At 41.5% G+C, this 26,738-nt stretch overlaps 1 protein-coding gene across 1 annotated transcript in view; it reads right to left on the reverse strand.

Moving 5' to 3' along the window:
- Positions 1-25,214, reverse strand: part of fam171a1 (family with sequence similarity 171 member A1) — a 170,983-nt gene extending 145,769 nt beyond the window's left edge. Inside the window, exon 1 of the mRNA XM_048607863.1 lies at positions 24,989-25,214. Within this exon, the coding sequence (XP_048463820.1) occupies positions 24,989-25,091 (103 nt within the window). The 5' untranslated portion in view covers positions 25,092-25,214. The remainder of the gene's footprint in view (positions 1-24,988) is intronic.
- Positions 25,215-26,738: the final 1,524 nt, after the last annotated feature.

Here is a 26,738-nt window from a genome sequence, read left to right on the forward strand (position 1 = left end):
TCTGCCTTCTGCCAGTCAGCCAATCCTCTATCCATGGCAGTACCTTGCCCCTGACAATATGGTCTCTTATCTTATTTAACAGAGTCCTGTGTAGCTCCTTGTCAAAGGCCTTCTGCAAATCCAAATAGATCACGTCCAATGGCTTTCCTTTGTCTAACTTGCTCATTACCTCCTCGAAGAATTCTAACAGATTTGTCAGGCATGATGTCCCCTTGACAAAGCCGTGCTGACTCAGCCCTATTTTACCATGTATTTCTAAATACTCTGGAATCTCATCCTTCAAAATGAAGCGGGTCTTTCTATTTCTTTGCAAAAAATAGTAAGATGTACCCAACAGGGACAAAATAAATTTATACTGTTATGGTGGTAACAGAGCAAAAAGAAACTTTCAGTGCATACAAATTTCACAAGACCTACCTTTACTTTGAGTTTCGGCCAAACTGTTAAATGGGAAATAGATCCATACCACATGAACCTCAAAATTACACATATTATCATTTACGCTCTCTCATTTCACAGAGTGGAGAAATCACTCCATTGTCAGGAATGAAAATCTTTCACTCCCGCTCCTACATTCAAATTAGAAAGCAGGAGCCAGTCATATGAAAGATCCAGCCTCATATACACCATGAGGAATTAGAATGAACCAACGTTTTTTGATACAGATCAAATGATAAAGCGTTTGCTCCCCTGGAGTCTTACCTATTCAATCATTTGTGGCATAGCTACAGCTGCACGGTTAAATGTCAGGTTAGTCATGGAGTTGGATGCTGATCTGGAACGGAGAGACCATCTGCTGATAGTTACTCGCCACTCCTAAACTATAACATTAACAACCACTGCACCTTTTTTTTGTGCATCTCAGTTCATGTAGCCATTGCAGGGAAGAATGCATGCCATTTTGAAATTTAAGAAAGACAACATCCAAAATTCAACACAGCCCGAGCTTGCCCCTTGAGAAAAGCATACCATCTAATGTTAGCTGGAAAGTTGCTGAGGCAATGTTCCAGCTTTGCACCGTCTTTGCGTCCTCAGCCCCATACTGTACTCCCTTTACATCTACAACTGTGTGGCCAAATTCTGAACGAACGCCATCTACAAGTTTGCTGACGACACCAAGTAGGGGGATGGATATCTAACAACGATGAGTCAAACTACAGAAGGGAGATAGAGGGCTTGGTGATGTGGTACAATGAGAACAATCTGTCTCTCGACATCGGCAAAACTAAAGAACCGATCATCGACTTCAGAAAGAAAGGAGGAGAACATGCCCCCATCTAAATCAACGGAATGGAGGTTGAGAGAGTGAACAGCATCAAGTTCCTTGGAGTGATGATAACAGATAACCTTTCCTGGACTTCCCACATAAATGCAACAGTCATGAAGGCACAACAACACCTCTTCCTCAGGCAGCTTAGGGAATTTGGCATGTCCGTAAGGTCCGTCACCAACTTCTGCAGATGCATCATTGAAGCATAGTATCCAGGTGCATAACGGCCTGGTATGGTAACTGCTCTGCCCAGGACCATAAGAAACTACAGAGGTGGTGTGCACAGCCCAGACCATCACGGAGGCCAGCCTTCCATCCATGGACTCTATTTACATGGCTTGCTGTCGCGGAAAGGCAGCCAACATCATCAAAGACCCAACGCACACCTTCCACAACCTCTTCTGTCAGGCAGAAGATACAGAAGCCTGAACACACGCGCGAGCATGTCCAGGAACAGCTTCTTCCCGGCTGTTATCAGACTGTTGAATGGACTCTAGCCTCAAATAATTTAACCTGCAATGTAACATGTATGCCTCTAAGTCTTTTTGATCTGTACATCCTTTGCTTGCTGTGATCTGCCTGTACTTGTAAACAAAGCTTTTCACTGTATTTCAGTAAATGTGACAATAAATCTACCTTTTTATATTAATATTTTTATATTAACCTATTTTCCTTTCATAACTGTATACATTGATGGAACCTTTCCTCCTAATTTTATCAGTGACTGTGTCTTTGCTTCCACTTCCCTGACCAGAAGTGATTTCCCACAGCACTGCAGCAAGTCTATTATGTCACTGAGTAATTGAAAATAAGAAATGCCCATAAGAAATTTGGACAGGCACATGAACACAAAAGGTTTAAAGGGATATATGCCAAATACAGGCAAATGGGACGAGTTCAGTTTAAGATACTGGACAAGTTGAACCAACTTGTTTCCGTGCTGTATGACTCTACTGTGTTCAGTACTGAGGTCCATATAGCAATGTCAGAGGCTTTATATCTATTTTATCCTTTCTATAATATGTATCTTGATAAGCAAAATAAAAAAGGTGCAAAATAAATTTACTCCCACATTTCATCAGTTGAAGGCTACTCGCAACTGTAGTAAAACATAACACCTCCCTGCAAATGGAAGTCAGTAATATCATTACCAACTTGTGAAATCCAAACAAGAATTTAAATCCACTCCCCCCTCCAACAATGTTATAAAATGTTGTAGGGGCGGCATGGTGGCTCAGTGGTTAGCACTGCTGCCTCACAGCACCAGGGACCTGGGGGTTCGACTCTACCCTCAGGCAACTGTGTGGAGTTTGCACATTCTCTCCATATCTGTGTGGGTTTCCTCTGGATGCTCCAGTTTCCTCCCACAGTCCAAAGATGTGCAGGCTAGGTGGATTGGCCATGCTAAATAGCCCGTAGTGTTTAGGGATGTGTAGATTAGGTGGGTTATAGGGGTTGGATCTGGGTGGGATGCTCTGAGGGTCGGTGTGGACTTGTTGGGCCAACGAACCTTTTTCCACACTGCAAGGATTCTATGATGAAGAGTGAGAGGGCACAGATTGAAACTGGTTTGGTAAAGGTGTAAAAGTGATGTCAAACAAAAAAAAACATTTGAATGGTTCAAGTCTGGAAGGCATTTCCTGGAAATGTGGTGGAGGCATGTTCCATTGAGGCTTTCAAGAGGACAATTATTTAAACAGCATTTATTATTCAACACCCCTAATTTTCAGGGATCTACTTCATTGTTATGTAGATTAGCACCATCAGGACCGTTGGTGGAAAGGAAGCTCAAATACAACTTCCCATTCTACTCAATAACTTACTTTTAGAGTGAAAGAGACAGAGCCTACTGTGAATACACATAACAAATTTCACCACTGGCCATGGTGGGATTCAAACCCATGTCCAGAACACATTAGCCTGGAGCTTCTAGATTTCTGGTCTGGTGATATTATCACTGCAGCACCATCTCCACAAGCTCCTAAATATGTTATCTTAAAATCCATTAAGGGAATGTGGGCTTCGCTGAACGAGCCAGCAATTGTTGCCCATTCCTAATTGCCCTTAAGAAGGTGGTGCTGAGCTTCCTGAATCTCTGCAGTCCATTAAATATAGGCACACCCGTTGCGCTTTTAGGAAGGTAGTTTCAGGATACTGACCCAGCAACAAATGAATGAACAGCAATACATTTTCAAACCAGCATATAGTAAACTATTTATGGTCCAAACCTATTGAATACATGAAACCTCTATTAGATAAACTAACCCAACATAGTACCAAAACTGTGTGTATGATGTATAAAACTGTACCTTTTTAAAATCAGCAGTAATACATAAATTCATTGACTTAAGGAAATTTGGCACAGACAGAGGGGATTAAAGAGATTAATGCAAGCTTTTTCTCCCCCTTTGCCCAATGAATGTACAACACATTTTATACAGCAAGACATTTGCAAGCATTCCAATTTATTTACTGGGATACCATTTTCTTTTAAACTGAAGAACATTATTTCTTTCAGACTAATGATAAAACATAAACAGAAATACAGAGATAGTAGGAACTGCCAATGCTGGAGAATCTGAGATAACAAGGTGTAGAGCTGGATGAACACAGCAGGCTAAGCAGCATCAGAGGAGCAGGAAAGTTGACGTTTTGGGTCTAGACCCTTCTTCAGAAATGGGGGAGGGGAAGGGGATTCTGAAATAAATAGGGAGAAAGGAGGAGGTGGATAGAAGATGGATAAAGGAGAAGGTAGATGGAGAGGAGACAGACAGGTCAAGGAGGCGGGGTTGGAGCCAGTAAAGGTGAGTGTAGGTGGGGAGTTAGGGAGGGGATAGGTCAGTCCAGGGAGGACGGACAGGTCAAGGGGGTGGGATGAAGCTAGTAGGTAGGAGATGGGGATGGGACTTGAGGTGGGAGGAGTGGATAGGTGGGAAGACAGGTTAGGGAGGCGGGTTTGAGCTGGGCTGGTTTTGGGATGCGGTCGGGGGTGGGGAGATTTTGAAGCTTGTGAAGTCCACATTGATACCATTGGGCTGCAGGTTTCCCAAGCGAAATATGAGATGCTGTTTCTGCAACCTTCGGGTGGCATCGCTGTGGCACTGCAGGAGGCCCAGGATTGACATGTCGTCCAAGGAGTGGGAGGGGGAGTTGAAATGGTTCGCAACTGGGAGGTGCAGGTGTTTGGTGCGAACTGAGCGCAGGTGTTCCACAAAGCAGTCCCCAAGCCTCCATTTGGTTTCCCCGATGTAGAGGAGGCCACAACGGGAACAGCGGATACAGTAGACCACATTAGCAGATGTGCAGGTGAAAATCTGCTTGATGTGGAAGGTCTTCTTAGGGCCTGGGATGGGTGTGAGGGGGGAGGTGTAGGGGCAGGTGTAGCACTTCCTGCAGTTGCAGGGAAAAGTGCCGGGTGTGGTGGGGCTGGTGGGGAGTGTGGAGCGGACAAGGGAGTCTCGGAGAGAGTGGTCCCTCCGGAAAGCAGATAAGGGTGGGGAGGGAAAAATGTCTTTGGTGGTGGGGTCGGATTGCAGATGGCGGAAGTATTGGAGGATGATGCGTTGGATCTGGAGGTTGGTGGGGTGCTACGTGAGGACGAGGGGGATTCTGTTTTGGTTGTTACTGTGGGGAGGGGGTGTGAGGGATGAGTTGCGGGAAATGCGAGAGACACGGTCAAGGGCATTTTTGACCACAGTGGAGGGGAAGTTGCAGTCCTTGAAAAACGAGGACATCTGGGATGAACAGAAGTACAAGTGGTTTTTGAAAATAACATTTGTTTTAAAAAATATTGGAGTGTGCGATTTAAATTGGAACCAAGCTAATCTGGTGCTTTCAACTTTAAAAGATCAACTCGTTTAGGAGAAAAAAACAAAATATTACTGAAATAGTCAGCAGGTTTGCTAGCATCCATGGAGAAAGGAGAGTTAACATTTCATACTCAGCTGCCTTGCAAGGCCTGCTGATTTTAAGATGCCCTGAAAAACTTGAAATGTTAACTCTGTTTCTCAGAATTCACAATAATGCCTGGCTTGCTGATGTTTTCCCCCATTTTCTGCTTTTAATTTTAGATTTCCAGAATCTGTAGCATTTTGCTTTTGTCTACTCCTTGTCATTCAAAAATCAGATTTTGCTGTTTAAACACGGCGCTAAATCAAGTAATGGACTATGCAGACAAAAATCATAATTGTCTTTATGTAACATCATGCACTTTATAAAATTATATAAAAGCAAATAATCCTCATTCTGAGAAAGGCAGGTGAACTAGTTCTTGGATCTAAGCCTCTGTAACAGCGAAACAAGATTGTCATATAATTGGCATGTCACGTAGTTCTCAGTGATACACTTTTAGAAGGAAGGTCAGTTAGCTCAGTTGACTGGATGGTCAGTTTGCAATGCAAAGTAGTGGTAACAGCATGGTTTCAATTCTTACACTGCCTGAGGTTACCGTAAAGGACACAACATCCCCTCTCACATAAGGTTGGGGTGACCTTCAGGTTATAACTAACACCGGTTGCCTGTCTCTAATGAGAGAACAGCTCTCTGGTCTAGTAGGACTGTGGTGACTTTACCTTTTACACTTGCAGCTAATTTGAAAAACTCAGTCAAGCACAAATTGTGAAACAATTGCAAGTTCATTCCTCAAATCATTAACTTTTAAGGTAAATTATTGTACATCATGCACATTATGAATGTTGAGTCAAACAGGCACAAGTTAAAAAAGCAGTCTAGTTGCACAAAACTATTATGGAGCGTGGGTAGGGAATGTTTAAAAATAATTTGCCAAAATTAAGTGACTTAGGAAAATAATCAATTTTGGAATCAAATGATTAAAATTAACAAAAAACCTCCTTAATTTAATTCTCCTGTATTTAGAATGTCAATACTGTATGTAGCCATCAGGGATAATCCTTTATAAGGCTAACCCTGTATATTTCAACAGAAAATGAGAGAAGACATCCACGATCAATGCACAAGATGTAGCTCCCCAAAGAGTAAAATGTTGATTTTAAACACAGATTGATAATAAGTAGCAGACTGACTGTCAGACAGGCACAATTGGATGGAATATTCAAAATAAATGGGAAAATGGGTCAGGAATAGACCCGATTAATTAGTCCCAGAAATACACTACTCTACATCACAATGACTAGATTCACTACTTTCAACCCCTGAATAGCTAAATTACTGGTCTTGAAGATTGAGGAAGTCGAAACATCAGTAACAAAATTTTACCAAATTGCACACTTTAACCAGTCTCTTTTTTCCCCATTCCTGTAGAACAGGATTTCATTTCACCAATGTAAGACCATAAGGCCATCCACAGGAGCAAAAGTAGGCCATTCAGCCAATCACGTCTGCTCTGTCATTCATGGCTGACCTGATAACCCTCAACTCCACTTTCCTGCCCTTTCTCCATAATCCTTGATTCGCTTACTAATTAAAAATCTATCTCATCCTTGAATATACTTAATGACACTGCCATACAACAGCCCCTTGCAGCAAAGAATACCACAGATTCACTGCCCTCTGAGAAAAAAAATTCCCCTCACCTTCATCTTAAATGTGTGACACCTTAAACTGAGGTTATGCCCTCTGAGCCAAGACTCTCCTACAAGGGGATAACAACCATGACACATTTAACCTGTCAGGTCCCCTAAGAATTTGTATGTTTTAATAAAAGTGCTTCTAATTCTTCTAAATTTCAATGAATAGGAGTCCAATCTACACTACCTCTCCTCATAAGGCACACTGGTATCAAGCCATTGAACATTGTCTGGACTGCCTCAGTGCTAATATATCCTTCCTTAAAAAGGGGCCCCAAATGTTCACAGTCATCCAACTGTGGTCTAACTACTGCCTTGTAGAGTTTAAGCAAAATGTCACTACTTTTATACTCCATTGAAACAAAGGCCACATTCCATTTGTTTATGACCCATTGAATGAATGTTAGATTTTTGTGATTCCCACAAGGAGCCCCAAATGCCTTTGTTCTGTAGTTTTCTGCAGTCTTTCTCCATTTAAATACTGTTCTGTTCTTCTGCTCTTCCTGACAAAATGCATAACCTTACATTTCCCCACATATTATTCCATCTGCCAAGTCTTTGCCTACTCACTTAACCTGTCTATATCCCCGTGCAGACTCCTGTCATCATCACCACTAGCCTGCCAATGTTTTTTTGGCTATTGTACATTCAATTTCTTCATCTAAGACATTAGTGTAAATAATTGTTGTCCCAGCATTGATCCATTTGGCACACAACTTGTTACAGATTGCCATCCTAACTATGCTTCCCTTATCCCAACTCCTTGTGTTCTAATAGTTCTAATAGTTAGCCAGTCCTCCATCCATGTCACTGTACTATGTCCAACACCATGGGCTCTAATCTTATTATGTAGCCTAATGTGTGGCACCTTATCAAACTCCTTCTGAAAATCCAAATATGTTACATACAGTACAAAAACAGAAGTTTCTGGAAAAGCTCAGCTGATCTGGCAGTATCTGTGAAGAGAAATCAGAGTTAACGTTTCGGGTCCGGTGACCCTTCCTCAGAACAGTTCTGAATTCTAAGGGTCACCAAACCCGAAACGTTAACTCTGATTTCTCTTCACAGATGCTGCCAGACCAGCTGAGCTGTTCCAGCAATTTCTGTTTTTGTTTTTGATTTACAGCATCCACAGTTCTTTCGGCTTTTATATCACACACTGTGCTTGCCATTTATCAATCTTGTTTGTTACCTACTCAAAGAATTCTACTAAGTTTGTCAGGCATGATTTCCCCTTCATGAAGTCATGTTGACTCTGCTGGATCATATTTTGTATTTCCAAATGTTCTGCTGTTACATCTTTTATAATAGACTCTAACATTTTCACAAAAACAGACATTAAGCTAACAGGCCTACAGTTAATTGTTTTTTGTCTCCTTCCTTTTTAAATAAAAGTGTAATCTTGGTAGTTTCAAATCCTCTGGGATATTTTCAGCATCTAAGGATTCCTGGAACACTACTACAATCTCTGTAGCTTCTTCCTTTAATATTCTAGATCGCATCCCATTAGATTCAGAGAGCTAAAGACCAATAAGTCCCATTAACTTCATTATCATATTTTCTCCAGCCTAATTCACTCAGGGTCGTACGCTCACTTTGGCTTCTCTCTTCTCTTTATTTAAAAAGGTTCTCACTGTCCATCTTGAAATTACCTGCATGTTTAATGTCAAAGTTTATCTTCTCCCTAAATTATTTTTGGTCATCCTTTGTCGGTTTTAAAACTTTCCAAATACTCTCACTTACTACGAATTATTGCCAAATCGTATGATTTTTCTTCCAATTTGATGCTGTCCTTTAATATTTCTACCTGCATTTCTCACCTAACATTCATATTTGTCCTTCACTCTAATATATACAAATCCATATCAATAAAAATTTTAACCTACAAACATGAAGGTCAATTATAGTGCCTAACCAATCTGTAGCTCTAAAACTGGGTCTGCTTTCAGCAAAGCAGTGCAGACAAAAGAATATGCATTTCAGATTAAAAGAATCAGCAGTATTAAACTAGCATGTGATTATTAAAGGTTTTCGTGGTGCAGTGGTCGTGTCCCTACCTCTAGGAGAGGAGGCCTATTTTCATGCTCTACCTGCTACACAGAAGTGTGCAATAACATTTCTGGACAGGTTGATTAGAAAATATAAAGTACTTGATTATTAAACAAATTTTTCATAGTTTTTAAAAACATAGTCTTGAACAGTGTTGGATTGGCATTGATATTTCATAATATGAAACTCTATCCTAAGACTTCAGATTTAAGCTACAATGATGCTTGTGAAGCACTGATGGAGAGCTGCATAGTCATAGGTATCTTCATTTGATAGAGACGGTAAAAATGTGAAACAGTGGGCAGCTAAGCAATATGTGGCAGAATGGATTGTTAGCTGTCTTCAAGCCAGAAAAGAAGGCAGAGAGTGGAAATAAAGGGTAGTTATTTCGAGTGGTACAATGCAGGAAGTGATATTCCACAAGAATCAGTGCATGGAATGACTGCTGCTCAAGATTTACATTAAAGATTTGGATTTTGGAACAAAAACAATCTCTAAATTTGCAAATGACACCTGGCTGGGGTTGAAGCAAAGAGATGGAAATGGACAGTAAATACTGAGGGCACATTACAGAAGAAAAAACAAATTCATAAACTTGCGGTATTAACAAATAAATCACGTTCAATATAGATAAATGTGAGATATTACATTGATTGGAAGGCAAATTACTAATTGAGAGGTACAAATACTCTAGGTGGGGAAGAGGATCAAAGGAATTTCACGACACCAATCACAGGAATAAACATATCAATCAGTAACTGTTGTGTCATGTTAAATAAAGACACAAAAATTGAAACCAAGCATAACCTTTTATTTCTATTGGGATAGAACTGATTATTAGAAACGTGATGTTAAATCTGTATTGAACTTTGATTTGGCACACTTTGAAGAATACTGCATGTGGTTCTGGTTGCCACATGACAGAAAGGATATTGGCAAAGGTGTGGGGATGGTTTATAAAAATGATACCAGAAGATATATGTTGGCATGGGTATCCATGAAGGATCAATAGGCTGGGTTCACTTTTCTCTTGAAATAGATTTTAATCTTGACCCAATAGATGTCTTTCAATTATGAAAAGGTTTTGAAAGAACATGGAGAAGTGTATTACTAGAGGCCATTAATATAAGGATTATAACCAAAAAATCCAATAAGGAACTATTTTTACCCAGAGTGTTGGGAATGTAGAACATGGTAACAGTGTGTATTAAGGAGATGTTTACCAATCATATGAGGGAGAAGGAGTTACACTGGAAATTATGTAAAAGCAAAACAGGAAGAGACTCACATGGTGAACACCAGCATGAGCCGTTTGGGCCAAATAGCCTATTTCTGAGTTTTAGATCTCATGTAACTCTATTTGAAACCCAAACTTCATCCCTCTCCACAGGTACAAATTTCCTGGTGTTCCCCAAGCCAACAATTCTCCAACTAATTAACACCATATAACATGGGATTGAGGGTGATTTAGCGGTTTGGATCAGAAATTGGCTAGCTGTAAGAAGACAGAGGGTGGTGGTTGATGGGAAATGTTCATCCTGGAGTTCAGTTACTAGTGGTGTACCTCAAGGATCTGTTTTGGGGCCACTGCTGTTTGTCATTTTTATAAATGACCTGGATGAGGGCGTAGAAGGATGGGTTAGTAAATTTGCGGATGACACCAAAGTCGGTGGAGTTGTGGATAGTGCAGAAGGATGTTGTAGGTTACAGAGGGACATAGATAAGCTGCAGAGCTGGGCTGAGAGGTGGCAAATGGGGTTTAATGCGGAAAAGTGTGAGGTGATTCACTTTGGAAGGATTAACAGGAATACAGAGTACTGGGCTAATGGTAAGATTCTTGGTAGTGTGGATGAGCAGAAAGATCTCGGTGTCCATGTGCATAGATCACTGAAAGTTGCCACCCAGGTTGATAGCGTTGTTAAGAAGGCGTACAGTATGTTAGGTTTTATTGGTAGAGGGATTGAGTTTCGGAGCCATGAGGTCATGTTGCAGCTGTACAAAACTCTGGTGCGGCCGCACTTGGAGTATTGCGTATAGTTCTGGTCACCGCATTATAGGAAGGATGTGGAAGCATTGGAAAGGGTGCAGAGGAGATTTACCAGGATGTTGCCTGGTATGGAGGTAAGGTCTTATGAGGAAAGGCTGAGGGTTTTGAGGCTGTTTTCGTTAGAGAGAAGAACGTTAAGAGGTGACTTGATAGAGACATACAAGATCATCAGAGGATTAGATAGGGTGGACAGTGGGAGCCTTTTTCCTTGGATGGTGATGGCTAGCACGAGGGGACATAGCTTTAAATTGAGGGGTGATAGATATAGGACAGATGTCAGAGGTAGGTTCTTTACTCAGAGAGTAGTAAGGGCGTGGAATGCCCTGCCTGCAAAAATAGTAGACTCGCCCACTTTAAGGGCATTTAAATGGTCATTGGATAAACATATGGATGATAATGGAATAGTTTAGGTTAGATGGGCTTCAGATTGGTTTCACAGGTCGGCGCAACATCGAGGGCCAAAGGGCCTGTACTGCGCTGTAATGTTCTATGTTCTACAACTAACAGGTCATTTAGCTTATTGCTGTTAACAGAACTATGCTGTACATAAACAGATTTCATATCTGTCTATATAGTCATGACTGCATTTTAAAATGGTAATTTGAATTGCAAATATTCCGCAGCATCTCGAGGACATGGAGTGAGTGTTATAGATGCAATTTCTTTAAATAAAGTAATAATATCTGTGGATACAACTTCAGGCTGAAATGGAACAGTGGATGATAGTAGCTTGAACTCAAAAAAATAATGTGGTAGTTTTCTCTAATGGTCACACCAACATTTATTCCTAAATTAATGCCACTATGACAGATTCTGTGATCATTTAGTGCAATATTGTTCAAGAACTTGCTGTGCCTAAATTCATTCATGGGATGAGGGCATTGCTGACCAGGCAGCATTTATTGTCCATCCCTAACTGCCCAGAGGGATCTTAAGAGTCAACCACATTGCTGTGGATCTGGAGTCACATGTAGGCCAGGTAAGGATGGCAATTTCCTTTCCTAAAGGACATTAGTGAACCAGATGGGATTTTCCTGACAATTGACAACGGATTCATGGTATTCATTAGATTCTTAATTCCAGATATGTTATTGAATTCAAATTCCACCATCTCCCATGGCAGGATTTGATCCAGTGTCCCAGAATGCTATCTGGATTAACAGTCCAGTGATAATACCACTAGGCCACTGCCTCCCCTTGAAATGTTGCAAAGGTATTTACAACCAAATAGCATGACAAAGGCCATATATAAATGCAAATTCTTTCTTCAACTTGGTACAGGAACAGGAACATCCTCCAGGAACCGATAAAAAAAACTGCAAGATCCACTACTTTTACCCTTTTATGTAGAAATTTGGTAGATTTTTGATGTAGAAACTGATTTTTCTCCAGTTTGTGCAGTCCATGGCAAGCGATTACTATGAGTTGGTGGGTATATTACAATTTTTCAGGGAGGTTTGCAAGTATCCTTAAGGTATTGTTTTGCTCCCCTCCTGGTAATCACTTGTTGTAAGGAAACTTGGAGTAGAGTGCTTGATTGAGAAGTCTTCCATTAGGCATGCAGAGAAAGGGGCCTGCAAAATACTCAGCTGACTGGCAATAATCAATACCTCAATGCTAGGATGTCAGCACATCTATCCTGCCAGTGGAGTTGCAGGATTTTGTTGCTGCTAACATTCTAGGGATTGGAAATTGCTGGATAATGTCCAGGGTTCAGTGCAAATAGAAGGGCAAGTAACACAGAGTCATATAGCAGGGAAACAGACCTTTCAATCCAACTCGTCTGCATCGACAAGACATCCCAATCTGACCAAGTCCCATATGCCAGCATGTGGCCCATATCCTTCTAAACTCTTCTAAATCATATACCCAGATACCCCACCTCTACTTACTATAGACCATGAGCTTGATGCCAGGCTTGAGGTCCTCAAAAATTCTGTTCCTCTGACAGCCATTGACTGCGATGTGACACTTGAGGGAAAGCGGGATTTCATAAAGCAGATTCCCAAGGGGTGAGAATTGAACCACATTGTCCAGTGGCTCACTATGGTTCTTGATAATCAGAAGGCAACATTGCATGGCTGGTGCAGGCTGGCTGAGGACCTTTGAATTCTGGATGTTTAGCCTGAAGTCCATTTTCTCATATACATCTGCTATTGTTTGGAGCTCAGCCTGCGTACACATGCAAGTATTGTCTGCATTCAGCAATTTGTAGCAATTTTCAGAGAGTTTATTGTGTTTGTTAAGGAGCAGCAGTTCAGATATGATACATTAATTAATTATACAAAGAAAGTGGGGCTGCATGGTGGCTCAGTGGTTAGCACTGCCGCCTCATATCACCAGGGACCTGGGTTCAATTCCACCCTCAGGCAACAGTCTGTGTGGAGTTTGCACATCCTTCCCTTCCTCTGGGTGCTCTGGTTTCCTTCCACAGTCCAAAGACAGATTGGCCATGCTAAATTGCCCATAGTGTCTAGGGGTGTGCTGGCTAGGTGGATTAGCAATGGGAAAAGCAGGGTTACAGGGATAGGGTAGAGGGGGTGGGATGCTTGGAGGTTCAGTGTGGACTTGATAGGCCAAATGTCCTGCCCCTACACTATACGGGTTCTATGATTATAACAGTGACAATCTGGGGAAGTGGTTCACTGATACCAGAAGACCAACAGACTGCTGGCATGGAATATGTCAGTCTTATTAAAGTTGTGAAGGCAGAAACCTGCTTTCTAACCAAGGGGTTAGGTCTTTCTTCACTGCTTTTGGTCCATCTTCTGTCTGCAAAGAAACTCTTTGACATGGACTGATGCCTACAAGGACTGTCTAACAAGAAATGCCCTCTGCCCTGAGCACTTGCTAATCTACACTATTTCCAAGGACTGGTAACTCAAGCAACATGAACCAGTTGTCTCAATGTTTTAGTCCAATGATCATGGGGCACCTACTCATGACTTTGGATGACTGTTGTCCCCTTGCAAGCCTCTATTTGAAGGTTTGTTTTCATCACTTCTAACAACAAAACCTCTTATTCTCCAAAACACTTCATTCATAATAGGGAGCCCAATACATCTTTTGTTTCTGCTTGCAGAAGTTTAGTTATTGTTGTAGCACACATAAACAAAGCCTCATGCTGCACAGGAAAGACTACATATCAGATAATAAGAGAACACAGTTTTAAAGGGAAACACAATTTTCAACACCTATTGCATTATGGATAAATATCTAAGGGCCACAAATAGTGAAAACGTGGCAGCACTAAACTGTGCCAAAATTTGCTGCAAAATTCAATCAGGGACATGACATTAACGTTAGCTTAGAAGCAACTCATGCAACTGTAGTCCTCATGTGTTAATATACAGAATGGTTTTGTCACACGAACAGGAAAAAAGCCTTTTTACACACCACATCCTGCGACGACTCCATCCCATTCTCCCAGTTCCTTCGTCTATGTCATATCTGTTCGGATGATGCCACCTTCTAAAGCAGCACTGTTGACGTGGCTTTCTTCTTCCACGATCATGGTTTCCCACCCACAGTGGTTGACAGGGCCCTCAACCGCATCCAATCTATCACCCGTGCTTCCACCTTTGCCCCCTCCCATCACTCACAACAGCATGATCAGGTTCCCTTTGTCGTCACTTTTCATCCCAGCAGCCTTCGCATTCAAAGGATCATTCTCCGCCATTTCAGACAACCCCAGCAGAACACCACCACCAAACACATCTTCCCCTCACTTCCCCATCTGCACTTCACAGGGACCGTTCCCTCCGGGACACCCCAGTCCATTCCTCGACCACCAACACCAACCTCCCTTCCCACGACATCTTCCCGTGTAACCGCAGAATGTGCAACCTCCTCCCCTTCACCTCCTCCCTGCACCATGCAAGGACCGAAACCCAGGTAAAGCAGCATTTCACCTGTACCTCCTCCAATCTTGTATATTGTAATCACTGCACCCAATATGGCCTACTCTACATTGGAGAAACCAAATGCAAACTGGGTGACTGATTTGCAGAACACATCCGGTCCTGTACAAGCATGACCCAGAAATTCCTGTAGCCGGTCATTTTAACACAGCATCTTGCTCACATGCCCATGTGTCTGTCCTCGACATGCTGCAGTGTTCCAGTGAATCACAGCGAAAACTGGAGGAACAACATCTCATCTTTGGACTAGGCACTTTATAACCTTCTGGACTTAATATTGAGTTCAACACCTTCAAATTGTGAACCTACTCCCATTCCTTCCCTTTCTTTTAGCTTTACTTGTTACATTCTCTGTCACCGTGTCCTCTATCCCCTCCCTACACCCCAGTGGGACTGTCTATTCTTTCCAGTCTGGCAGTTAGACACATCATTGTTCTGCAATTCTCACATTCCAATCACTTAATCAGCATTATCAACATCCATCCTCCGACTCCCCCACCAACCCCCACCTCACCCCCAAACCCATTCGACCTCCTCCTCACAACTGCATAAACGCTGTCCCCTCTACACTTCATGTCCGTTCTGATGAAGAGTCAGCTAGACTCAAAACTCAAAACGCTAGCTTGCTTTTTCTCCATGGATGTTGCCTGACCTGCTGTGATCGCCAACACCTTTTGTTGTCAAGCCTTTTCTCAAAATATCTCAATTTTAAATAGCACTTGAATTCCTAGTCTCCTCTGGTGAATTGTGTAAAATGTACTGCCATTTAATTCTGAAATACCATTTCCGCTCATTATCAGATCATTTAAAAAGGTGATTCTTTTAAAAAAAACAAACATACTTACCTAAAGTAATTAAGAATGAATTTTGTTAATATTTCTTAAAAATTAACTAAGTGGAACTATCTCTAAACAACATGAAAAAAATAAACACACACACATACACAGCATATAGATATCAGACTGCTGAGTTAGACTCATTACTCAAAATACAGAAAACGTTTGTCTCCTTAGTAAATATCAGCCAAACTTGCAGTTTCATTTCACCCATCAAAATCAATTTTGTTGTTCATCAAAATTACAAGTTTACCAAGGCATCAAGAAACAGCAACAAAACAAATAATACACGCTCATCTAGTATATAGTGCAAACAGCCACAATTTTCATGGGTTTTTGCTTAAGAATAATGAGGTAGGGATCAAAGTGGTTTCTCCAACTACTCCTCCCGATCCTCACAGTAAGGACTCTTTTTGGGATTTGTTTCAGGGTTATCTTTTGATTTTTGAGGCTACATTTTGGCTTTTATGGACTCCTTTTTCATTTGCACTAAATCTTTTATTAGGTAATGCAGTCATGTAGTAAAATTGCCTTCAAATATTAGATTTTTTTTCAGTGCAAATGGTAACATAAATACCAAAGACTAAGACAAATCAACTAATTAATCTATTCCACTTGTATTGATTGAGGGATACGTATTCGCCAGAATCCTAGGTGACTTCTCTTACTCTTCCTTGAAAACTGCCATGGCATCATTTAGGTCTACTTGAGACAGTAGATGAGGTTTTACTTCAACTCATTTGAAAAACAACTTCTGTAATGCCAAACTCTCAGCATTCACTGAAGTGCCTAAATTACCTACTCAAGTCTCTGGAGTGAGGTTTGAATGCACAACCTCCTCAGTCAAGAACAAAACTGCTACCAGAAGAGTTGAGTGCATTCTCACAGGAATATTTTCCCCAACTGATACTATGATTAAAACAAATATAAATACATGAAATTTGTTGAGAACTTTAAAGTCAGCATCTACAATACTGAAACATTACATAGGAAATATTTACAGAATTACTTGGGTGTGTTTTGAAAATGGGCAAAAATAAATTCAACGCTACAAGTTTAAAGCTCAATATAAACCACAAGAACAATATTTATCACTTCTCTGTGAGATACTCTGCAACCCTTCAGTCTAAATAATTTTACCAATACCCTCATTTTCAAATCTATTTCAACTCACACCTGATTCTAAGCTTGTAAAAACTTATTTTTAAAGTTATCTTAATACTTCAGGTAATTATTTACTGGATTATATATTGCACCAGTCCATTCCAGTCCCCCTCATTTTTATATACATTATTACTCTGTGCATTTTGCTATCTCCTTCTTTCCCCCTTCAAATTTCAACTCCTTTCTGATTCTGGTAATGTACTTATTTGTCAATTACAAAGCAAGACCCAACCTGAAGAGTTGACTTGTTTGTTCTCTTTCCACAGCCTGACAGATTTGCTGTATGTTTCTAGTTATTAAATTTACTTTAGCTTCACTCTCAGTGATGTTCATACTGATTTGAAGAACAGCAGTTTTATAGAAATATAGCTTTTTAATCGAGAAAACATGATGGGGCTCCTTTTCAGAGATAATAACAGCAGCTTAAGGTCAGAGTCATGATGCTGCTTCTGCCTGCAATGGACCTTGCACATGTGTTGTCCTGTTAACCGTGATTGTTTAGTCAGAGCTGATCTCTCTCGCTTGCTGCTCCCATCATTAATTTTTCACAGGCTTTCAAGGACAAAATTTTCCCACCACTCCCATGCAATGGGGTGAAGGGAGTATTGGATGTAAATGGGAAAGGAAAGCAGGCAGAGCTGTAATAAAGTTGTATCTTATCATTTTGGAATTCGGATTTTAAAGTAGAGATAAAATAGGTCTGTAGTTTCAGTTTAGTGAAGGTAACTTGTTTTGAGAGAGGTCTGAAAGTCATTTGGAACAGTAAACTAAATAAATTAGTTCGATAAAGCAGGTGTTTTAAGCTAAATAGAGAATAGGATGCCAGTGGATTTAACTGTTAAGAGTTTACCAAGACGAAATTTTATGACATACACAGAAAATAGACCAGGAACCAATCAAAGTTTGGGTTCAGTTCAGAATAATCAGTTTTCAGTGCAGAAGAAGTTTTATCCTAGCAAAAGGACAGCCTTTTAGAGTTGTAGAAGTCTCCAGATTGAGAGATTTTATGAAGTTTTCAGACTTTAAGATTCAAAAAGATTAGGTTGCCACAACAGAAAAGAGGCTTAGGCCTCCAGAACTGGAAATAAGTCTCTGGACCATCAAAACCAGAAATAAGTCAGTTGAGTAAGAAATGGAATGTTAGTGCATTAGTAATGAAACATGGAAGACAGGAGCAGGAGTAGGCCATTTGATTTCTTGAGCTTGCCCTGCATTTATTATGATCATGACTGATTATTAAGCCCAATATCCTAATCTCACCCTCCCCCATATCTTTTGATCCCTTTAGCCATAAGAACTGTATCTACCTCTTTCTTGAAAACACATAGCATTTTGGCCTCAATCATTTTCTGTGGTAGTGAATTCTATAGGCTAGCCTCACTCTGGGTGAAGAAATTTCTCCTCCTCTCAATCCTTGAAGGTTTACCCCTTATCCTTAAACTATAACTCCTAGTCCTCATCTACTTCATCATTTGAAATTTCCTTCCTGCAGCTAACCTGTCTATTCCTGTTAGAATTTTTTAGGTTTCAATGGGATCCCCTTTATTCTGCTAAACCCCAGTGAATACGATCCTAACTGACTCAATCTCTCCCTATACGTGGATCCTGCCATCCCAGGAATCAATTTTGTAAACCTTCGCTGCACTCCCTCTGTAGTAAGAGCATCCTTCCTCAGATAGGGAAACTAAAATTGTACTAATGGATTGGAGTATAGGAGTAGCAAAGTCTTGTTTCAGTTGTATAGGAGCTTGGTTGGATCACAACAGGACCACAATGTGCAGTTTTGCTCTCCTTAACTCAGGAAGGACATTATTGCCATAGACAGAGTGCAACAAAAGTTCACCAGACTTGTTCCCAGGAAAGTGAATCTGACCTCTGAAGTAACATTGAGCAAACGTGATCTGTATTCTCTCCAAGAACGAGAGGAATCTCATTGAAACCTGCAAAATACTTAAAGGGAAGAGAGGGTAGATGGAGGTAAGATGTGTTCCCTGACTGGGAAATCCAGAACCAGGAGATACAATTTTAAAATAAGGGGGATGCCATTTAGAACCAATTTTATTCAGAGGATGATAAATGCTTGAAATTCTCTACCACAGAGGTCTGTGCTATCTCAGTCTTTGAGTATGTTTATAGTGGAGGTTGATAAATTTTTGATTATTAATAGCATAAAGGCTTATGGGAAAACTGCAGGTAAAAAGGCATGGAAATATTTGAGCAGTTATGATCATATTAGGTGGTGAAGCCGGCTCAATAGGTTGAAATTCCTTCTCCTCATTGCGTGTTCCCATAGCTTTTACTTTCTCTATTTTGTGTAATAAACTTGCATTCTTTTGTTAAGAACATTGGCAACCTCGTTTGACTATATTCAGTGACTAACCACCATAAAACGCAGAAGTGGAAGTAAGCCATTCAGCCCAACGAATCTACTCCACCATTGAATTAGATCATTGCCAATATGATGATCCTTAACACCACTTCCTTGCCTTATTCTCGCAACCCTTGATTCCCTTACTGATTAAAAACCTTGAATACACTTAATGGTCTAGCCTCTATGACATTCTGCAGTGAAGGGTTCTGAAGACTGACTGTCCTTTGAGAGATACCCTATTACTGGTAAGCAACTGCAAGGTTGGAAGATCTTGCTAAAACAGTGCAATGCATTAGTCAGACCACAGCTGGAATACTTTGAACAGTTTTTGTCCCCTTACCTAAGGGAAGATATATCGGCTTTGGAGGCAGTCCATTGAAGGTTCACTAGATTGAGCTCAGGAATGGAGGGATCATCTTATGAGGTGAGGCTAATTTGGTTGGTCTTGCACTCACAGGAGTTTAGAAGAATCAAAGGAGACCTTACTGAGATATATAAGGTTCTCAGGGCGCCTGGCAGGGTAGATGAGGAATGTTTGCTTCCTCTTGTAGAAAAGTCTAGGAACAGAGGGCATAATCTCAGAATAAGGGGTTGTTCATTTAAGACAGTGACGAGAAGGAATTTTTTCTCTCAGAAGACAGTCAGTTAATCTGTGGAATCCTTCACTGCAGAGGGATTTACAGGCGAGGTCATTAAGTATATTCAAGGTTGAGACAGACTGTTTAATCAGTAAGGGAATAAGGGTTATGTGTATAACGCCCGAAAACAGAGTTGAGGATGATCAGATCAGCCATGATCTTATTGGGTAGTGGAACAGACTCATTGAGCTGAATGGCCTACTTCTGCTTCTATGAGTTATGGCCTTATGCAAAAATTAAACTTAAGATCTATCAAGCCAGGTTTTACTCCATGGGAAAAAGATTGCTCATTATTACCATCAGTTGGGATCATAATAGAGTGTAAAATGGCCTTCTGATTTACTGTCATCCATTTTGTGCTATTGCCTGAAGAGAATTGCAGTAATTTCTTTTCGATCATAAAAAAGTAGCTTGTAAAGAGACACTAACATGCAAAGATTCCTGCAGCGTGATCGATATCTTCTCAAAAGGAGGTCACTTCAAAATAAAATCACACTACTTGGGTATTTCAGGTTGACCTCGTTCAATCTTAAAGAGCTAAAAGGATTTGTGAAGTGACCCAGTCAGAGATGTAGATTCTGACTGACAATTCTCTACATGCCTTCTTTATCTACTTGGCTGCACCGAATTGGAAGTGGGTCTTTAACGTTTTATTCATTCACCAAAGAATGAAAAGGAAATTGCACTATACTCTACAGTCAACAAGTGACATTTGAACACTTTTTGAAACCCAAAACTTGTTTATCTATTATTTTGAATGTTCCCTCAAAGGAGTAATGTTTGACAATACACAATTCAAGTTTTTCACAACTGGTGTGCACCATAGGACATCGTCTCAATGATGACAATGGGAGTGACTAATCATTATCTGCGTTTGTGTTAGTTTGCCAGGTTACTGTATTTTCTAAAGGTGCCCTCCTCCCAAAGCATGCAATGGGAAAAGGGACATTTATTGTATTTGAGATAGTAGGAACTGCAGATGCTGGAGAATCCGAGACAACAAGGTGCAGGGCTGGATGAACACAGCAGGCCAAGCAGCATCATAGGAGCAGAGAGGCTGACGTTTCGGGCCTAGACCCTTCATCAGAAAAGGGGGAGGGGAAGGGGGTTTTGAAATAAATAGGGAGAGAGTGGGAGGCGGATAGAAGAGGGATAGAGGAGAGGATAGGTGGAGAGGAAACAAACAGGTCGAAGAGGCGGGGATGGAGCCAGGAAAGGTGAGTGTAGGTAGGGAGTTAGGAAGGGGATAGGTTGACTTTGAGCCAATGCCCAGGGGCTTACTTCACTCCAGATCCCTCAAACCAGATGCAGCAACTGTCATATAGTGCTCTGAAGGCAAATGACATTTTAGCCTTCATCGCAAGAGGATTTGAATTCAGAAATATTGCCTTACTGCAGTTATACAGGGCTTTAGTAAGACCACACCCTGGAATATTGTGTGCAGTATTGGTCTCCCTACCTAAGAGGATACACTTGCCAAAGACGGAATGCAGCAAAGATTCACTGTGCTGATACCAGAAATGGCAGGACTGTCATATGAGGAGGAATAGTTTCGACTGGGCCTGTATTCACTACCGTTTAGAAGAATGGGAGGAGATTTGATGAAATATATAACATTCTAACAAGACAACACAGATAAGATGCAGAGAGGATGCTTCCCTGATTGGAAGTCTAGAACCAGGGATCACAGTCCCCAGTATACAGAGGAGGTCATTTATGACTGAGATGACGAAACATCTTTTAACTCAGATAGCAATCATTAGACTGTTGAAGAATGAGGTTAGATAAGTAGTAATGGGAAACAGCGAAATGGCAGAGGAACTGGATAGGTACTTTGCATCAATCTTCATTGTAGAAGATACCAGCAGCATATCGGGACTTCAAGAGAATTGGGGCAGAGGTAGTGGTCATCACGAAGAAGGTACTGAGGAAGGTGAAAGGTCTGAAGGTGGATAAATCACCATGAAGGGTTACTGGCTGTGAGCTCTATCTCGCACACTTTCGCACTGCTAACCTCTTTTGGATCATGCTCGCACCATCATGCAGTACTGACCATTGCTGGGATTTCCCGTGACAGAACTCTAAAGCCCAGCTGTCACTTCACTGCAAATACAAGGTCAGATTCGTAAATGTATTGCCTCTTTACAGCATCACCTGTCTGATAAACTGTCATTATAACTGCAGCTATAAGAATGAAGTTATATAGTAAGGAATAATTTTGGAAAATATAATTGTTATGTGTCCTTTGTGCCCCTAACCCCGCATTTCCCATAGGCCCAGTTATGTACGTAGCACAATTTTCAAGTGCTGGAACACAACTATCACGTTATAGCAGAACCCACTGTATGGGAAATTATGAGCTCATGCACTTAGGGGCATAGACTATTTTCTAATTGGGGAAAAGCCTCAGAAATCTGAAGCACAAAGGAACTTATCCTACAGCAAGATTCTCTTAAGGTTAACTTGCAGATTCAGTTGACAGTTAGAAAGGCAAATGTAAATTTAGGATTTTGTAAGGGTTAGAATACAAGAGCAGGGATGTACTGATTAGGCTGTAGAAGACTCTAGTCAGACTGCATTTGGAATATCATCAGCAGTTTTGGGTCTGGTTTCTAAGAAAGGATGTGCTGGCACTGGGGGGGATCTAGAGGAGGGTCATAAGAATGATCCCAGGGATAAAAGGGCTTGCCATATGAACAGCAGTTGAAGACTCTGGTTCTGTACTCGAAGGAGTGTAGAAGGATGAGGGAGGAATACCATTGAATCTTACAGAATACTGAGAGGCCTGGATAGAGTGGATGTGGAGATACTCCCACTAGTAGGTGACACTAGGACTTGAAGGCACAGCCTCAGTGAAGGGATGACCCTTTAGAACTGAGATGAGGAGAGATCTCTTCAATCAGGGGGTGGTGAATCTGTGGAACTCATTGTCACAGAAGGCTGTGGAGGCCAAGACATTGAGTATATTTAAGTCACAGATAGCTAGGTTCTTGATTAGTAAGGAGATCAGAAAGCAGGAGAATAGGGTTGAGAAATATATTAGCCATGATTTAATGGCAGAGCAGACTACGGGCTGAATGGCCTAATTCTGCTCCTATATCATATGGTCAACCTGTGGAATTCACGACATGGAAGGATGTGGAGACCAAGTCAGTGAATGTATTTCAAGAAAGAGTTTTTTTTAAGATATTAAAGCATCAGGGGATATGGAGAGAAAGTGGGAATATGGTCTTGAGATTCAGAATCAGCCTCAATCATACTGAAAGATGGTGGACTAGGCTGAATGGACCGAATGGCCTGTTCCTGTTCCTAGTTTCAATATTTCCCCTGTTTGGACACAATATTCTCTCCACTAGCCAACCATGGCTACTGCAGGTAGGGACAGGAGCCACTGCTACCATTAACTAAGCTAACTTCAACAGCATTCGTCCGCTCCACAACTTTCAAAAACAAAACTATTGAGATGCCACTACCTTCCAAGTGTCACTCCATGTCAAGCATTATCTGACTTCACCATATACCACTGTGCTTTCAACACGAGGTCATACCAGTCCCTTTACCATGCCATCGTGACAGCACCATCAGCTGTTCGAGGAGGGCTGCCACCTTCTCAATATAACTGTGGCTTGGCAATACAAAAAAAACAGCATGGACAATAAGAAATCCCTGCCTCTCAAGAAAAATGTTTTAAAAGGCAAACATACTCCATTCTGTAGTGAATGGTGAAATTATCAGGGAGCTCTTGCACTTCTACCCCAATTATTTGCCATTTATGGGGAATTAATGGTCAATACTTCAATAAATGTTATTTTCTACATGTTTACTCAAGATAGGTCACAATTCATTTTTCTCTTTGGGAGGTTTAAATATTTAATTGTTTTATATCCCGTTCTACATGGCCCAGATATGTCACTCTGAGCACCATGGATTTACACCAGAGAAATTCAACATCTTTGAAATGATACCCATCTGCAAATCTTCCTCCTGCAAACTCATTTACAATAATTAACTTTGCTAAGATTGTTAAGAGAAATGACCAAAATGGATATTACATTGTAATTTGCTGCATCACTATTAAATTGTTATGGTGGAGGAAATAATGTAGAGTAAACTAACTGTGTCATCACTCATCTTTTCAATTCACATTCTAATACATTTAGAATTTATAACAATATTACATTCTGAAGGATTAATTTGCAGAAGGCAAGTCCTGGTCACATAGAGGACGCAGAGGTACAACTTCATCAGTATTCATTACGAAGCAGGAAACCAAGGCACGCTAGGCCTTAAATATCTCTTCAAAGTCATTGTTTTTAATTTCCCAATGCATTGTATTTTTCAGTCTCTAGCTTCTGCACGCACTAAAACAGCCAGGACGTCCCGAATATATGAATCCTTTAGCTTGAGCCAATCCGATTGATAAATTCTATTCTACTGCATTTTCCCTGAAATTGCAGGTGTGGATAAATCCACGTCGCATGTGTGACTGTGGTTGGATTTTGATGAGATCTTTAACAGAACAAAAGCTCCACAGCAATATGTCAGAATTAAAACGATCATTTACTATGTCGGTCTACGGCTGTTTCGCGTTTCCACACGAAGATCGCGAATCAATGGTGTTAAAGAATTCGCTGGAGATGAGGCTTTAAAAGAAGAGAGACTCCAGCTTCAAGAGCAATTGGGAATAATCAGGGAATGAACAACATTGCCCATTTGGATTCTCCCAAACAGTAATTCAGTGCTTGCTCCCTTAATTAAAAAAAAAATCATCGGGACATCCTTTGAAAGAAATCAGTGGTGTGATTTTTCTTTAAACATAATAAACAAGGTGAAAATGACAAGCGATTGACTTCTCGGCTGCATCATCCAGCGTTTGTGCCGCGACTTTAAAGAAAAATCATATTTTCACAGGGGGAGGGGTGTTGGTGGAGGGTAAACAGCTAATTCCAAACCCTTTGAAGGTTTAGCGATTGCTAACAAGCCCCTAAAAAAAAGCAGACGGTAACGATGTTTATTGTTCCCACCTCCTGCTCTCGGGGCTTTTCTTTTCTGTTTTAAAATGACAATAAAAAGAATGGCCAAAAACCCCAGTAGGAAAACACAAGACAGTTCCTTCCCTCTTCCCCCTCTCTGTGCTGCTAACTTACCTTGTGCACGCTGATCGCGTAAGGTTTTGGTGACCGCTTTCCACACATTACAGCCCAGTAAGCAGAGCAGGAGAGCGGCGGACCGAGAGAACTGGCTCATCATTTACAGAATTGCTCAGAGAAAGGAGACGGACGCCAGCACCAGTCCCACCAAGAGGCCGTCCATATTTAACGTTGTCCTGCTGCTTACCCCGGGCGCTCTACATCTCCAGCTGCACCCTGCACTGAGCTCCAGCCTCAGCTCGAATCAAAACCAGCAGCGTTTTTAACCCTCTCCCACCCACTCCCTGCCTCCCTCCTTCTCGCTGACTGCACCCCGAGAGGCGCGGTCAGGCGCTGCCGTGCTGTACTGTGGCGCCATCCGCCGCTCACTGCCCACTCTGCACTTTCTCAGCTCCTCAATCCTCACTGATCCCACTGCTGCTAGGGCAACTGTCTTATCATCAGGGCATCATCCGGCGCAAAAGGAGACCGTTCGGCCCACACTGCCTTTGAAGGGCCGTTAATCTCGTAACTGGAAAGGCTAGCACTGGTGGAGGCTCAGCCTTTGAGTACGTTTAAGGAAGACATTGATAGTTTTGTGATTAGCAGTGGCGTGGAATCTTATGGGGATGGAGTGAGTAAAAGGTTTTAAAGTGTTTGACAGATGTATGGCCTGCTCCTGTTCCCATGTTCCTGAAATAACTTCACCAGAGGCTGGCATCCTGTCACCAAGTCACCCTTTATTTACATGTGGAGAGTCCTTGACACTGTTCCAGCTCCCTCAGAGCCAGTTCTCAGAGTGAACAGAATCTCTGACACTCCTGTTATACATCTGTCAGCTAGGGCTCCCTGATTGAACCAGATTAACAGTCCCAATTAGGGATCTCATATTCTATGAGGTCCACCTGGTCACAATCACTACATCCCTCCCCCTCTGAGTCTCTTTATTCCTTTATTCATTAACGAGATGTGGGCATCGCTGGCTAGGCAGCATTTATTGCCCATCCCTAATTGCACAGAAAGCAGTTAAGAGTCAACCACATTGCTCTGGGTCTGGAGTCACATGTAGGCCAGACCGGATAACGATGGCAGTTTCCTTCCCTAAAGGACATTAGTGAACTAGATGGGTTTTTCCAACAATCGACAATGGATTCATGGTCATCATTAAACTCTTAATTCCAGATATTTTATTGAATTCAAATTCCACCATCTGCCGAGGCAGGATTTGAACCCAGGTCCCCAGAACCTTATCAGGGTCTCTGGATTGACAGTCCAGCGACAATACCACTAGGGCATCACCTCCCCCTACATGGAGTCTGAGGACGTAGGAAGGCTTTTTTTTGTAGCTCCTCCCAGTATGTTTTAGTACCAGGTCAGGTTCCTCCAACTCTACCTCAGACATGGGCAGCGTGTGATGCACAGTAGCTCGACTCTTCTGCCCGGAGCGTCTTGGAAGAAAGTCATTCTCTTCTTCAGGCAGCAAAGGCATTGAGATGGCAACATCCACCATGATGCCAACATCCATCTCAGATTCCGAGGTATCTTCACTGCTTGACAAAGAGGGAGAATCTCTGGGTTCCGGAACAGTCAGAAAGGCTGTCGAGGACATTTTGTTCCCACACATTTGTGAGTTAGCAGCTTTCATATGATCCTCTGCATGGTTCAGGACTGACGTACCTACCTGAACTTTATACATCACTGGACTTGACCTAACGTTGACCATGCCTCTTATCCATGCAGGGCTACGCCCGTGATCCCTACATCGAAC

Source organism: Rhincodon typus, chromosome 2, assembly GCF_021869965.1.
Source record: "Rhincodon typus isolate 14 chromosome 2, sRhiTyp1.1, whole genome shotgun sequence".
NCBI classification, from domain to species: Eukaryota; Metazoa; Chordata; class Chondrichthyes; order Orectolobiformes; family Rhincodontidae; genus Rhincodon; species Rhincodon typus.